Source organism: Pristiophorus japonicus, chromosome 18, assembly GCF_044704955.1.
Source record: "Pristiophorus japonicus isolate sPriJap1 chromosome 18, sPriJap1.hap1, whole genome shotgun sequence".
Taxonomy (NCBI): Eukaryota; Metazoa; Chordata; class Chondrichthyes; family Pristiophoridae; genus Pristiophorus; species Pristiophorus japonicus.
The window spans coordinates 72,190,444-72,206,489 of NC_091994.1; the positions used below are offsets into that span (position 1 = coordinate 72,190,444).

At 40.4% G+C, this 16,046-nt stretch overlaps 1 protein-coding gene across 23 annotated transcripts in view; it reads left to right on the forward strand.

Moving 5' to 3' along the window:
• Positions 1-13,619, forward strand: part of LOC139228773 (eukaryotic translation initiation factor 4 gamma 3-like) — a 335,585-nt gene extending 321,966 nt beyond the window's left edge. For all 23 annotated transcript variants that reach the window (XM_070860122.1, XM_070860138.1, XM_070860130.1 and 20 more), the window contains 3 exons: positions 1,822-1,903; positions 10,706-10,852; positions 11,984-13,619. In XM_070860122.1, the coding sequence (XP_070716223.1) occupies positions 1,822-1,903; positions 10,706-10,852; positions 11,984-12,165 (411 nt within the window). In that variant the 3' untranslated portion in view covers positions 12,166-13,619. The remainder of the gene's footprint in view (positions 1-1,821; positions 1,904-10,705; positions 10,853-11,983) is intronic.
• The last annotated feature ends 2,427 nt before the right edge of the window (positions 13,620-16,046 follow it).

Below are 16,046 nucleotides of genomic sequence, written 5' to 3' on the forward strand. Positions count from 1 at the left end.
CAGTATCTATTTGGGAGTCTGAAATTGATTTTCAATTTCCTTCCCTGCAAGGGTTTATGTGACTTATACTATGATGCTGTTGATCCTTTTGTTTCATAACACTGGCATGTTGCATTAAATATTATTGGTTCTTCATCATACATAATAAAGGGCAGACAGTGCACCCTGCATCAGGCAGACAGAGATTCTACATGTGTAGATTTCTCAGTAACTTGATTCAGAGACCGTTAAACATAGCGTTGGGTTTCCATGCATGTCAGATACCTGGCTGACAAAAAAAAATCAAACACAACTACTGACCAACACCGTAATCAACTGTGAAGATGAGTTTGGATGTCAACTAATTGTAGAGGGGGCTTCTTCCTCTCAGACACTAGATTAGTTGAAGAATTAACATGGTGGCCACCTTTCACTATTTCCATGATCAGTTAATTGCAAACTCGTGTGACAAGAATTCTGACCAATTTAGACAAGCACAGAAAACAGATTTGTATAACACAAAGCTAAAATAGCACGCAGATTTAGTAGCCAAAACACTGAAATATGTTTTCACTAGCACTTCATTTCTGAAAATCAGACCCATTTAATTTACAGTGACATTTGTATCTCTGACATTTCATGGCATTTTGACTTTTGAGTGATTTCCAAAACCACCTTTTAACTTCATTTTTTGTTATATAATTAATACTCGAGTTTATATTCAGAGCTATTTAAATGATAAATGATTAACAGTGTCATCCATGGCTCAATGGTAGCATTCTCAACTCTGAATCAGAAGTTTGTGGGTTCACGTCCCACTCCAGAGACTTGAACACAAAATCTAGACTGACACTCCAGTGCAGTACTGAGGGAGAAAATGCACTGTCGGATTAGACATTAAACTGTCTTCCTTCTCAGGTGGACATAAAAGATCCCATGGCACTGTTCCAGAGAACAGAGTGGGAGTTTTCCCTGGTGTCCTGGTCAATAATTATTCCTGAACCACCAACATTAAAACAGATTATCTGGTCATTCTCACATTGCTGTTTGTGGGAGCTTGCTGTGCGCAAATTGGCTGCTGCGTTTTCTACATTACAACAGTGACTACACTTCAGAAGTACTTGATTGGCTGTAAAGCGCTTTGGGACTTCCTGAGGTCTTGAGAGATGCTGTATAAATGCTAGTCTTTTTATGGAAAGGGATAACGCTGGGACATGTCTTTGCGTGTTTTTCTCCACGAGCCACCTCGTCACTCTTACTCACTCCCCAGATCCTTTAAATTCCTCTTTTTTTAAAAAGTATTTTTGGAATCTACTTCAGCCTGATTTGTGGCAGAAAATTCCATGTATTAACTACTCTCTACAGAAATTTTCCGAGCTTCCCCTTTTTATTATTACATTTGTACCCTCTCATGACCACATCATTGAACAAAGGAAACCATCTATCACTATTGATGAATCTCAACGTCTACTGTAAAAGTTTTCTCTGTATAACAAAAAAAGGAACCATGTTGAGTCGCTAAGAGTAACATTGCAAACCAAGTGAACTGAATTCTGACAACCCTTAAAATGGAATTCCTTTACATCGCAGCTGTCTGTCCTTTGTTCTCAAGTGCTGTATTTTAAGTTAGGCAGTTGCATGCAGACTTCAGATATGAATGAGGTCCTTGGTTCTTTGTGTTGTAATTAGTTTTAATACAGATGTATTTTTGTTTTAATTGAGAATGCAGGACGAAGGACCAGGCCCATAGCACAGAACAACACCAAGGTTGAGAACACAGCAAATCAGGAAGTTATGTTCATTAATGTTCAATTCTAAAATGATTTCTTTTTCTCCCTATAGGCTAATTTAGGTGAATCACAGATTGGTTCATCGACATTCCTTAGAGCTTTAATGACAACAGTATGTAGATCAGCTATTACAGGTAAAAAAAAATGTTAGCAGCCTCTTTATGATGCCTTTCTAATTTACCATGTACTTAGTTCAGTTTTATTGCAAAAACTTTATTTATTCGATGATTCATATAACTTGCTCGAGTATAACTGTCAGTCCTCGTGGGAGGTCACGTGTTCAGATTTCATTTAAACCTTCAGAAATGGTAAATGTCTTTATTAAACTCCAAGGCACCAACAATTTTTAAGTTGTAGTTTAGATACTTGAAAAATGTCGAGCAAAGCTCTAGGCTCCATGTTCATCATAGAGGACTGTTTAAATGCTGGTGAGCACTGATGCTGTTGCCATAACGTGGAGCCATGCAAATTTTCACTTCGACAATTCATAGGAGTGGCCACTAACCACGGAGATACTAGTTTACAGATTGTGTAAGCTCCTCCCTTTAAGTCATGTAACTCTTTGAACAGTCTATATTATAAGCTGTTATATAGTCCTAAATGCCTAATATCTTTTTTAAAAGAAAATAAATAAATAAAACCTGATGTCTTGAACCAGCTCCAAAGATTTGTTTTAACTCATTGCAAGTGAGAGCACGATTAAGAGGATTGTGGTGCTTCAGAGAACAGAGAAATGCAAGTAACAGCTGATCAACTACGTGTAATTAATATTTTCCATCCAAAAGATCTCGTCAGTGGAGGCTGAGACAGTTTGAAGTGCTGAAGGATCACAGGCCTCCACAGTGGGCTTCTAATCTCATCAAAGCCATCATGCATAGCTGCGCCACAAGGGGAATCTATGGGTGGTGAATCAGTGCATCTTTCGGCTGTTAATGGGGGTGGGTTGATAACCTAGGAACAAGTCACCTTTCCACTTATTTTATGATTGGACATTGCCTATACTGTGTAAGGGAGACTACTATATACTGAATGGAATCTGGCGAGGGAGGGAACGTAAGAACATATGAAATAGGATCAAGAGTAGATCCCTCGAGCCCACTCCACCATTCAATAAGATCATCGACCTCAACTCCACTTTCCTGCTCGATCTCCATATCCCTTGATTCCCCTAGACTCCAAAAATCTATCTTATCTCAGCCCTCTGGGGCAGAGAATTCCAAAGATTCACAATCCTCTGAGTGAAGAAATTCCTCCTTATCCTGAGACTGTGCCCCCTGGTTCTAGACACTCCAGCCAAGGGAAACAACCTCTCAGCATCTACCCTGTCAATCCCCTTCAGAATCTTGTATGTTTCAATGAGATCACCTCTCATTCTTCTAAACACCAGAGAGTATACTCTCATTCTACACAATCTCTCATCATAAGGAATCAATCTAATGAACCTCCGTTGTACCACCTCCAAGGCAAGTACATCCTTCCTTAGATAAGGAGACCAAAACTGTGCACAGTACTCCAGGTGTGGTCTCACCAGTGCCCTGTACAATTGTATCAAGACTTCCTTACTCCTGTACGCCAACTCCCTTTCAATAAAGGACAATATGCCATTTGCCTCCCTTATTGCTTGCTGTACCTACATGCTAGCTCTGTGTTTCTTGCACAAGGACACCCAAATCTCTCTGAACACCAACATTTAAAAGTTACTCACCATTTTAAAAATATTCTGTTTTTTCTATTCTTCCTACCAAAGTGAATAACCTCACATTTCCCTACATTATATTCCATCTGCCGCCTTACTGCCCACTCATTTAGTCTATCTATATCCCTTTGCAGACGCTTTTGTGTTCTCCTCACAGCTTACTGTCCCACCTAACTTTGTACTGTCAGCAAACTTGGATACATTACGCTCGGTCCCTTCATCTAGGTCATTAATATAGATTGTAAATAGCTGAGGCCCCAGCATTGATCCTCGCGGGACGCCACTCGTTGCAGCCTGCCAACCTGAAAAAGACCTGTTTATTCCCACTCTCTGTTTTCTGTCCTTTAACCAATCCTCTATCCATGCTAATACATTGGTCCTGAAATTCCGAGGAGGGCTTCCCGCAGGTAAATCCTGAAAAAATAGAAATAAACTGCGCACTTACCTGGAGCTGCTGCGCACGTTGGGATTTCCGATTCACAGGCCTCCTCTCCCAACGACGCGCAGTGCATGCATGGCGGGACGTCCGCAGGAGTCACATGTGCCTGGACACCCAATCACAGGTACGTATTTTCTCATTCATAGTAATTGGAGATTGGTAAGTTACGAACCTCCCATACTATGAATGAGAAAAACCCCAAAACGCACAAACACTATGCAAAGCATTTTAAAAAAACACCTCACACAATAAACTAATAAAAATTAAAAATGTTACACGTTTTTTAAATTAAAAAAAAATTCCTGATTTTTTTAAAAATTAGGGTTACAGTTTAAAATAAAATTGAGTTTGCAGGGTTTTAACGTAAATGTGTTTTTTAATCATGTTTTTTCTATGTTTTTAAACTCTTAAGCCTTTAAAAGTAGGCTATATGCCTGCTTTTTCAGGCGCAAGATTTTAAAGGACATTTGCAGAGCAAGATATTCGTAAATATTGGAAATCTTGCCCTGTAAGTGTCCTCGCTCCCGAGATACGGATGATCTGTCAAGCTAGAAACTTGACAGATTGACATGGAATTTCAGGGCCATTACCTCCAATCCCATGAGCCCTTGTGTAATAACCTTTTATGTGGCACCTTATTGAATGCCTTTTGGAAATCCAAGTATACTGGTTCCCCTTTATCTACCCTGCTAGTTACATCCTCAAAAAAACATGATTTCCCTTTCATAAAACCATATTGACTTGTCTAATCATGTTATGATTATCTAAGTGCCCTGATGCCACTTCCTTAACAATGGATTCCAACATTTTGCCGACAACTGATGTCAGGCTAACTGGCCCATAAGAACATAAGAAATAGGAGCAGGAGTAGGCCATTTGGCCCCTCGAGCCTGCTCCGCCATTCAATAAGATCATGGCTGATCTGATCATGGATTCAGCTCCACTTCCCTGCCCACTCCCCATAACCCTTAACTCCCTTATCACTTAAAAATCTGTCTTATCTCCATCTTAAATATATTAAATGACCCAGCCTCCACAGCTGTCTGGGGAAGAGAATTCGATAGATTTACAACCCTCAGAAGAAATTTCTCCTCATCTCAGTTTTAAATGGGCGGCCCCTTATTCTAAGACTCTGTACCCTAGTTTTAGTTTCCCCTATGAGTGGAAATATTCTCTCTGCACCCACTTTATCGAGCCTCCTCATTATCTTATATGTTTCAATAAGATCATTCTTCTGAACTCCAATGAGTATAGGTTCAACCTATTTTCATAAATCAACCCCCTCATCTCCGGAATCAACCTAGTGAACCTTCTCTGAACAACCCCCAATGCAAATATATCCTTCCTTAAATACAGAGATCAAAACTGTACACAGTACTCCAGGTGTGGCCTCACCAATATCCTGTACAGTTGTAGCAGGATTTCTCTGCTTTTATACACTCTTCCCCCTTGCAATAAAGGCCAATATTCCATTTGCCTTCCTGATTACTTGCTGTACCTGCATACTAACTTTTTGTGTTTCATGCACAAGGAACCCCAGGTCTCGCTCTACTGCAGTACTTTGCAATTTATCTCCATTTAAATTATAATTTCTATTATCTCTGCCAAAGTGGATAACCTCACATTTTCCCACATTATACTCCATCTGCCAAATTTTTGCCCACTCACTTAGCCTGTCTATATCCTTTTGCAGATTTTTTTTGTGTCCTCCTCACAATTTGCTTTCCCACCTATCTTTATCATCAGCAAACTTGACTACATTACACTTGGCCCCTTCATCCAAGTCATTAATATAGATTGTAAATAGTTGAGGACCCAGCACCGATCCCTGCGGCATCCCACTAGTCACTGTTTGCCAACTGGAAAATGACCCATTTTTCCCAACTCTGTTTTCTGTTAGTTAGCCAATCCTCTATCCATGCTAATATATCACCCGTGAGCTTTTATCTTGTGCAGTAACCTTTTATGTGGCACCTTATCAAATGCCTTCTGGAAATCCAAATACACCACACCCACTGGTTCCCCCTTATCCACCCTGCTCGTTACATCCTCAAAGAACTCCAGCAAATTTGTCAAACATGATTTCCCTTTCATAAAACTATGCTGACTCTGCTTGATTGAATCATGCTTTTCCAAATGTCCCGCTACTGCTTCCTTAATAATAGATTCCAGCATTTTCCCAATGACAGATATTAGGCTAACTGGTCAATAGGTTCCTGCTTTTTGTCTGCCTCATTTTTAAAAAAGGGGCGTTCCATTTGCTGTTTTCCAATCCGCAGGGACCGCCCCAGAATCCAGGGAATTTTGGTAGATTACAACCAATGCATCCACTATCTCTGCAGCCACTTCTTTTAGGACCCTCGGATATAAGGCATCAGGTCCAGGGGACTTGTCCACCTTTAGTCCCATTATTTTACCTAGTACTACTTCACTAGTGATCGTGATTGTATTAAATTCCTCCCTACCTATAGCCCCTTGATTATCCACTGGTTCCCTGGTTTCTCTCTCCCTCCTTTCTTGAATAGCAGTGTTACATTTGCTACCTTCCAATCCGCTGGGACTGTTCGAGAATCTAGGGAATTTTGAAAGATCAAAACCAATGCATCCACTATCTCTGCAGCCACCTCTTTTAGAACCCTTGGATGTAAGCCGTCGGGTCATGGTGATTTGTCGGCTTTCAGTCCCATTAGTTTCTCTGGTACTTTTTCTCTACTTGTATTAATTACATTAAGTTCCTCACCCTCATTAGACCCTTGGTTCCCCACCATTTTAGGTATGCTTTTTGCATCTTCTATAGCAGGAAGCATTTTGCACAGATGTTTTGTGTCTCTGTAAAAATCTGGAGAACGTGGAATACTCTTAACACAATCCAATGTGAAAATTATTAAATGGAATGTAAAACACATTGGAAAAACTTCCATTTTTAGCATATTTTAAACAATTGGTGTCAGAGTATTCCTGGTTGGGTTTAAGTAACCATATCTGTTCATTAGCATGAACCTTACTGGTGTCATTTGGAATAAACCTCCAAATTGATTATCTTTGGGTGAGGGGGTCCATATTGTCAATAATAATACAATTGAGATCAAGAAAATAATGCCATTGCAGCTCCTTTTGGTCTGAAGGTTTGTAGAATAGTTTTGTGTTTGTGTAACTCCACATTAACATAAAAATTGGAATCTAAATGGTCTCTGGGGCAAAGTAGATCGATGGTGCTGCACAGGGAGGGGGATTGCAGGGTCTTTATACATCGAAACAGGTTGACATTTTCAGCTCCCAGAGATGAAGGGGTTGTTATATGAAGAAAGGTTGGGATTATACTCATTGGAGATTAGAAGACACAGAGGTGATCTTATTGAATCATACAAGATTCTGAGGGGGCTTGACAGGGTTGATGCAAGGAGGATGTTTCCCCTCGGTGGGGGGTGGGGAATTTAGAACTAGGGGACATAGTGACATAGTCTCAGAATAAGGGTCGCTCATTTAAAACGGAGATGAGGAAAAATTTCTCTGAGGGATGTGAATCTTTGGAATTCTCTGCACCAGAGCGCTATGGAGGCTGGATCATTTAAAGTGGAGATGGATAGATTTTTGAACGATAGGGTGTTATGGGGAGCGGGCAGGGAAGTGAAGCTGAGTCCAGGATCAGATCAGCCATGATCTTATGGAATGGCGGAGCAGGCTCGAGGGGCCAAATGGCCGACTCCTGCTCCTATTTCTTATATTCTTATGTTGAGCCTGCTTCGCCATACAATTTAGATCAAGGCTGATCTGTATCTCAACTCCATTTCCTCGACATTGCTATATATCCCTTGATCTGTGCCTAATAAAAAATCTTATCGCTCTCAGTCTTGAAAATAGGAATTGACCCAGCATCCGTAGCTTTTGGGGAGAGAATTCCTGATTTCCACCAGCCTTTGTGTGGAAAAAGTCCTGATTCCACCCCTGAATGGCCTTGCTCTATGGATGGATGAAGAAAGACGGCCTTGCTCGTTTTTAATTATCTTGTGATCGGGACCAGAAGAGGAAGTCAGGCTAACATTTAATTTAAAAGAGCCACAGTATTTGTGTCCACAGGAGGGCCTGCATCCATGAAATGTATTGAACAAAGATGAGCAGAGCAGTGTGCTTTGTATTGCTCGGTCTGAAGTATTTAAAAACTGCTGTGGAAAATGAAATAAGAACACTTCTTATGTGCACGGATCAAGGGATATAGAGCAATGTCGGGGAAATGGAGTTCAGATATAGATCAGCCTTGATCTAAATTGTATGGTGAAGCAGGCTCAACATATGAACATAAGAAATAGGAGCAGGAGTCGGCCATCCGGCCCCTCGAACCTGCTCCGCCATTCAATATACCTGTCTGGCATAAAAATAAAAAAGGGAAGGTGGCTCAACCGTGGCTATCAAGGGAAATCAGGGATAGTATTAAAGCCAAGGAAGTGGCATACAAATTGGCCAGAAATAGCAGCGAACCTGGGGACTGGGAGAAATTTAGAACTCAGCAGAGGAGGACAAAGGGTTTGATTAGGGCAGGGAAAATGGAGTATGAGAAGAAGCTTGCAGGGAACATTAAGACGGATTGCAAAAGTTTCTATAGATATGTAAAGAGAAAAAGGTTAGTAAAGACAAACGTAGGTCCCCTGCAGTCAGAATCAGGGGAAGTCATAACGGGGAACAAAGAAATGGCGGACCAATTGAACAAGTACTTTGGTTCGGTATTCACGAAGGAGGACACGAACAACCTTCCGGTTATAAAAGGGGTCGGGGGGTCTAGTAAGGAGGAGGAACTGAGGGAAATCCTTATTAGCCTGGAAATTGTGTTGGGGAAATTGATGGGATTGAAGGCCGATAAATCCCCAGGGCCTGATGGACTGCATCCCAGAGTACTTAAGCAGGTGGCCTTGGAAATAGTGGATGCGTTGACAGTCATTTTCCAACATTCCATTGACTCTGGATCAGTTCCTATGGAGTGGAGGGTAGCCAATGTAACCCCACTTTTTAAAAAAGGAGGGAGAGAGAAAACAGGGAATTATAGACCGGTCAGCCTGACATCGGTAGTGGGTAAAATGATGGAATCAATTATTAAGGATGTCAGAGCAGCGCATTTGGAAAGAGGTGACATGATCGGTCCAAGTCAGCATGGATTTGTGAAAGGGAAATCATGCTTGGCAAATCTTCTGGAATTTTTTGAGGATGTTTCCAGTAGAGTGGATAAGGGAGAACCAGTTGATGTGGTATATTTGGACTTTCAGAAGGCGTTCGACAAGGTCCCACACAAGAGATTGATGTGCAAAGTTAGAGCACATGGGATTGGGGGTAGTGTACTGACATGGATTGAGAACTGGTTGTCAGACAGGAAGCAAAGAGTAGGAGTAAATGGGTACTTTTCAGAATGGCAGGCAGTGACTAGTGGGGTACCGCAAGGTTCTGTGCTGGGGCCCCAGCTGTTTACACTGTACATTAATGATTTAGATGAGGGGATTAAATGTAGTATCTCCAAATTTGCGGATGACACTAAGTTGGGTGGCAGTGTGAGCTGCGAGGAGGATGCTGTGAGGCTGCAGAGCGACTTGGATAGGTTAGGTGAGTGGGCAAATGCATGGCAGATGAAGTATAATGTGGATAAATGTGAGGTTATCCACTTTGGTGGTAAAAACAGAGAGACAGACTATTATCTGAATGGTGACAGATTAGGAAAAGGGGAGGTGCAAAGAGACCTGGGTGTCATGGTACATCAGTCATTGAAGGTTGGCATGCAGGTGCAGCAGGCGTTTAAGAAAGCAAATGGCATGTTGGCCTTCATAGCAAGGGGATTTGAGTACAGGGGCAGGGAGGTGTTGCTACAGTTGTACAGGGCATTGGTGAGGCCACACCTGGAGTATTGTGTACAGTTTTGGTCTCCTAACCTGAGGAAGGACATTCTTGCTATTGAGGGAGTGCAGCGAAGGTTCACCAGACTGATTCCCGGGATGGCGGGACTGACCTATCAAGAAAGACTGGATCAACTGGGCTTGTATTCACTGGAGTTCAGAAGAATGAGAGGGGACCTCATAGAAACATTTAAAATTCTGACGGGGTTAGACAGTTTAGATGCAGGAAGAATGTTCCCAATGTTGGGGAAGTCCAGAACCAGAGGTCACAGTCTAAGGATAAGGGGTAAGCCATTTAGGACCGAGATGCGGAGGAACTTCTTCACCCAGAGAGTGGTGAACCTGTGGAATTCTCTACCACAGAAAGTTGTTGAGGCCAATTCACTAAATATATTCAAAAAGGAGTTAGATGAGGTCCTTACTACTAGGGGGATCAAGGGGTATGGCGAGAAAGCAGGAATGGGGTACTGAAGTTGAATGTTCAGCCATGAACTCATTGAATGGCGGTGCAGGCTAGAAGGGCCGAATGGCCTACTCCTACACCTATTTTCTATGTTTCTATGTTTCTAATAAGATCATGGCTGATCTGATCCTGGGCTCGGCTCCACTTCCCTGCCCTCTCCCCATAACTCCCTTATCATTCAAAAATCTGTCTATCTCCAGCTTAAATATATTAAATTACCCAGAATTAACAGAATTATTCAGAATTAACAAAGGAATATTTTATGTAGGCTTGCTGTAAAATCAAACATTTTTAAAATGCCTATTGATGTATATTTGTAATGTGCGGTTTATTCTGAGAAAGCTACTATGCCTAAATCAAGTGTTAGCAGATGCTATCACTTCATCTGGGACTGTGGTGTAAAATATATTTCTGGTACCTGTAAATACTCGTGTTCTTTTCCAATATTGTGTTTTTACCTCCTAGGAGAAGGAGCTCCAAGTCGAGTAGATGCAAACATTATACAGCAGAGATTGCGGTTATTACTCAAGTACCTTAACTCCGATACTGAGAGAGAATTACAAGCACTTTATGCACTACAAGCATTAATAGTAAAACTTGATCAACCCCCTAGTAAGTATTGCATAAGCTTCTTTACTTTTGCTACACGTTAATCTAAATTCTGACTTTTCTGAAATATAATCTCTCTCTCTCGCTCTCTCTTGTCTATCTCTCTCGTCTATCTCTCTCGCTCTCATCCCCTTCTTTCTCCTCCCCTTCTTTGCCCTTTTTCCCACCCCAACAACACTATAATTTATTTGTAAATGTTTTGACTTAAAAGTGTTAATCTTAAGGTGGTGATTGATCTTAATTGACCTTTGAGCTATTCACACACCTGCCTTAGAATTTTTGCACTTCTCTGTATACAGTACTTTTAAAATGTGTTTCATTGCTATCACGATGCTGCTTTGAATTTAGTGGTTTACATTAAGTGTACTGAAGGAGCTTGACTGGCTCTAGTAGAGTGAACGAAGCTGTATGGTACTGAGCCATGTGAACTAGTCCTTGCTGAGTTATTTGATCTTTAGCTCAAGGTGGTGGCAGCCTGTTGCATTTGATTTCCGTACTCTTGTGTGAATGAGGGGAGAAATTGGCCACAATTCCCCATCCTAATTGCTATCCAGTCATCCCTACTATAAAGTAGGGATTTCGGGTGAGATTGGTTAACGGGTGTTTAAAATCTTGGATCATAAAGATTTTAAATGGTTAATTACTCTCTACAAAAATTAACTGTTTTGTGCTATCGTTGGATAGGAATTACAACACAGGCCATTCAGCCCAACTAGTCCATGCTAGTGTTTGTTCTCCACACGAGCAGTCGTCCCATCCCATATGCCACCCTGTTCCCACATCCCTTTATCCTCCTTCCCTTCAACCACCTCTCAAATCTATGAAAACTTGCCATGATCTCTGCTTCAATCACTAACTCCAGCAGTGCATTCCACAGTCTTGCAATCATCTGTTTTTAAAAAAACACATTTTTCTTGCTCTCTCGATTAAATTTCTTACATTTAATGTTGTATCTATGTATTCTAGGCTCCTCAACTACTGGAGAGAGTCTGTTTCTATCTACTCTGTCGCTTTCTTTCATGATTTTAAACCACTATCAAATCACCCCGTAATATGGATAGATAATTGTTATTCCTCTTGTGCTGCAGGATACTAACACAGTATATTCCTTCTCCATTTCTCCTCTTCATACAGACTTGTTAAGAATGTTCTTTGACACTTTGTATGATGAGGATGTTATATCTGAAGATGCATTCTACAAATGGGAAAGTAGCAAAGACCCAGCAGAGCAGAGCGGCAAAGGGGTAGCGCTAAAATCTGTCACGGCTTTTTTTACATGGCTAAGAGAAGCTGAGGAGGAGTCAGAAGATAACTAAAAACAAAAAAAAAAGTCTTCGCCAATCAAAGTGCAAAAAGGCCAATCATCGCAACAAATATGCACGGATATACAGTCAGCGATCATGATGAAAATTATGGTACAAGCACGTAAAGAAAAGCCGCGGTGATATTAAAGAACCATGGGTGGGAGCACTAAAAAATGTATTATTTATAGAAAATATTTTTGTTTTAAATTTTAAGCTTTTTTGTTATTTTTAAAAGGACAGATGGTTCCACTTTTCTGTGCAACAAAAAAAATAAAAAAAATTGAACACTTTAATTTATTTTTAGAACTGCAACGGTGATGTAATTTGAGTTTGCAGTTACTGTAAACAGAATGTAACATAGAGGAAAAAGAGACCCAAACTCTTGCCCACGAGGCCATTTCAAACAAATATAGGGCATCAAAATTTAGTATATGGGTGGGGGGTAACAATGATGGCTGAAAGTAGTAACATGTACCAGTAATTCTTCCTGCCTGCTTCAGCTTGCTCTAGAAATGTACATAACATTCAACTGGAAGATGATGCTCCCCGAATTTCCAAGCCGTACATTATGAACTGCAGAACACGGAGAACTTGTACAAAAAAAATTCAACTTGAGGAAGTGCTTGTAATACTTTCAAACTATAGAGCTACTCGAAAGCTTGTAAATACATAAAGAGAAATATTTAAAAAACAATGACTCATTACTATCTTTTCACTTTCAAAACTAAATAAAAACAAACCGTGCTAGTTCAAAAAATAAAATACAAACTGCTGTTTATCTGAGAATTAATGATCACGCGACCTATGCTACATAAGTTTGAAAACGAGTTTGTCCTATTCTTTTGTACTCTGTTACCTCATTGTAATATATAGTGCAGTGGATGCAATGCCCATTGTGACAGAAGTCCTATCGAATGGCTGGCTGACGGTCAGTTATTGGATTGTGGCAGAAGTTTTTTTTTTTTAAAACACATGCTGCACAAATGAGGATCCTTTCTCCTTACAGACTTTCTACCGGTGGTTTGAGATGGCGGTCGGACCTTTCCTTGTGTAGGAATTGAAAAACCCAGGGGGGTCAGAATCTCTGAAATAAAGGGTTACGTTTCCCACACACACATGCAAACGTTCACAGAAGCTGCTGCCTTGATGCTATATACAGCACATCGAGGATATTACCATGTGAAACAGCACTTTTCCTATACTTGTGTGGTTGATCTCATGAGTTACTGGTTTGATTTGAAACGGCGTCTCACAGATTAACACTGTAGATTTTACTTGTACCAGTTTGTGCATTTATTTGGAAAATTGGTTTTGAAAAGCCAAGCATAACGTGGATCAGCTATGATTTTAAAACTTGCTTCAATGGCAAGATGGCTGTTGGAATGCTTATGAAGATAATGTTCCAGACTGTGAGATGCCATTAAATAACTGCATAACTTGAATTAAAAACTGTTCTAGGCTGGTAATATCTGCTGGGTTGGATTTTTTTTCCTGCTTTCGGAGTCCTCGCATGTTCAGTGGTCGTGTTCTGGATTGCAGCTGTCGCGTTTATCACCCCATTGAATATTGACATGGGCTCATTTAATATAAATGCCTGTGTGTAAGGGGCATGTGAATTCATCAAAGTGAGTGAGGGGTGTTGATGGTGGCCACTGGACTGTTTTAATTTGTTTCAATTTGTAACGAGTGCCTTGATGAGCATCGGCCTGAAGGGAGTATTGCTAACTGTGTACATCATAGATTGAAATGTGTACAAGTCCAAAAAGCTGGAATGGACTCTGAGCCAATGGGTTTTTCTTGTCCCGTGGTTTCTTCCAGAAAATGTGACCTAAGGACGTGGTAAATACAAGGATGTAAGAATATAAACTATTACCTGAGACTCATGACCATCAGACACCTTGGGTGCACATTTTGATATGAGAATTGACTAAGCATTCTTACTTAGTTAGAGCACAAGAACATAGTTCTTAAGGATCAGTAACCAAAACTTTTGTTTCAAGAAGAGCGTTGAAAAAAATGGCGACTGGTTCATGCAAGATTCGTGTTTTTCCGTTGAATGATTCTGTATTACAAGGGTCTTGCTAGGTTTTGGTGGGGTCCAAGTTGCTCAGTGGTAAAACCTGATGGTGGTGCTGTGTCAAAACCTGCCCCATACAAAAGCTGAGATGCTGCTGGTTTTCCTTGTTCAGTAATGACTTGGTGGAATTAGCCTGGTTCTCTGTTCCTAATACAGCTCAGGTGCTGGAGTGGGCAAGTTCTGGGGTTATCTATTTTATCAGAACGTCATAGATTTAAAGTAATTGTTGGGAGGTTCAGAGGGGAAATTTCTTCACGGGGGTCTGGAACTCACTGCCTGAAAGGGTGGTCGAGGTAGAAACCCTCACCACTTACTTGGATGTGCACTTGAAGTGCCGTAACCTACAAGGCTACGGACCAAGAGCTGGAAAATGGGATTAGGCTGGATAGCTCTGTCAGCCGGCGCGGACACGATGGGCCGAAATGGCCTCCTTCCGTGCTGTAAATTTCTATGATTCTATCACTTTAGTGGCTTATTTCTCATAGTTGTGCATGGGATAACTCATTATAAATCAAGAAAAAGTGAGTGTGCATTTTTTAATTTACTATATTAAATGATTAAAAGTGGAAGGTAATTAATCTTATCACAAATCCTATTAAGTCTGAAGAACCAAAAAATACTGAATGCATGAATGGTGCTTCCTGAATGTTCCAACTGCATAAAGCAGACTTGTATCCTATTGTGTCGGGTATCTTTTCACTCCATTGTAACCCTTTGCCATTATAAAGTTGTAATTGTGCGACACATCAGTGTATTGCACTTGTGTTCTCTAATTGGACTGCAATTTTGGGAACGATTGGGCAGAGATAACTATACAACTTTCTCCAAAGTATATCTAATTGAGTGTTGAGGAAAAGGTTGTGAAGCATTGTATTAAAACAAAATTGCATTCAGTCTCCAAACCTTTTCAGTATTCTTCTGTTAAGCATCAGCTATAAATTCAAACATTGCAAACAGAGACAAAAAAATCAGATAAAATATGTACTTAATCCAACAGCAGTCGACTCAAAGGTGTACCTGCAGCAGTTTACTGTGAGCAGATAATGATTGAATGTTTCCTGTAATCAGAAGCTTTAATGAAACTTTCAGTTAATGAAGGGTTTACTGTAGCTTTTAATAAGACCAGGCTTAATAAGCAGTTTGAGATGAAGCATCATTAAGTACATGACAAAATATAGTTAATCACTATGGAAGCATAAAGGCATTTGAATTGGACAATGGGTTCCTGCTAGACCAAGGTTTCCTGTTCGATTAATTAATTGAAGCTTTGACGCAAGGAAGTCTCAATCATTTTTCTAAATTGTGCAATAAAATTTATGGTTTGATTTCCTTTAACTACAATGAAGATGAAAACAGTTACTCACTGAACTGCCTGAATGTGTTCAAGTACAATCATGTAAAATAGTGGCACACCCTGTTGTCTTTGAAGTCTCGGGTATCTGCCTCATGCCAATGGTAAATTTCCAAGTGTAGATTAACTTTGAACACTCTATCCTATTTATTTCATCTTACAAATTATTACATTTGACACTAAACTTACGAAAATGGCTTTTATCCTACTGAATATTTAACACCAGCTTTATTCTCTCACTAGTGGTGCAGACAAAATGATTGTATCGGATCTAAATCGGCAATGCAAGTCGCAATGTCTTTGCCACAGGCATAATTGTAAATATTTATAAACTACGTACAAACTTGTGGTGTTCAGGAATTTTGTTCGTTATGGGGCATTAGCTTGATGGTCTGCTTTTTGTTTTTCCTCTGTGCTGCCATTCAGTACTTTTGGCCAACATGACCTTGTTACCATGCTGTAGAA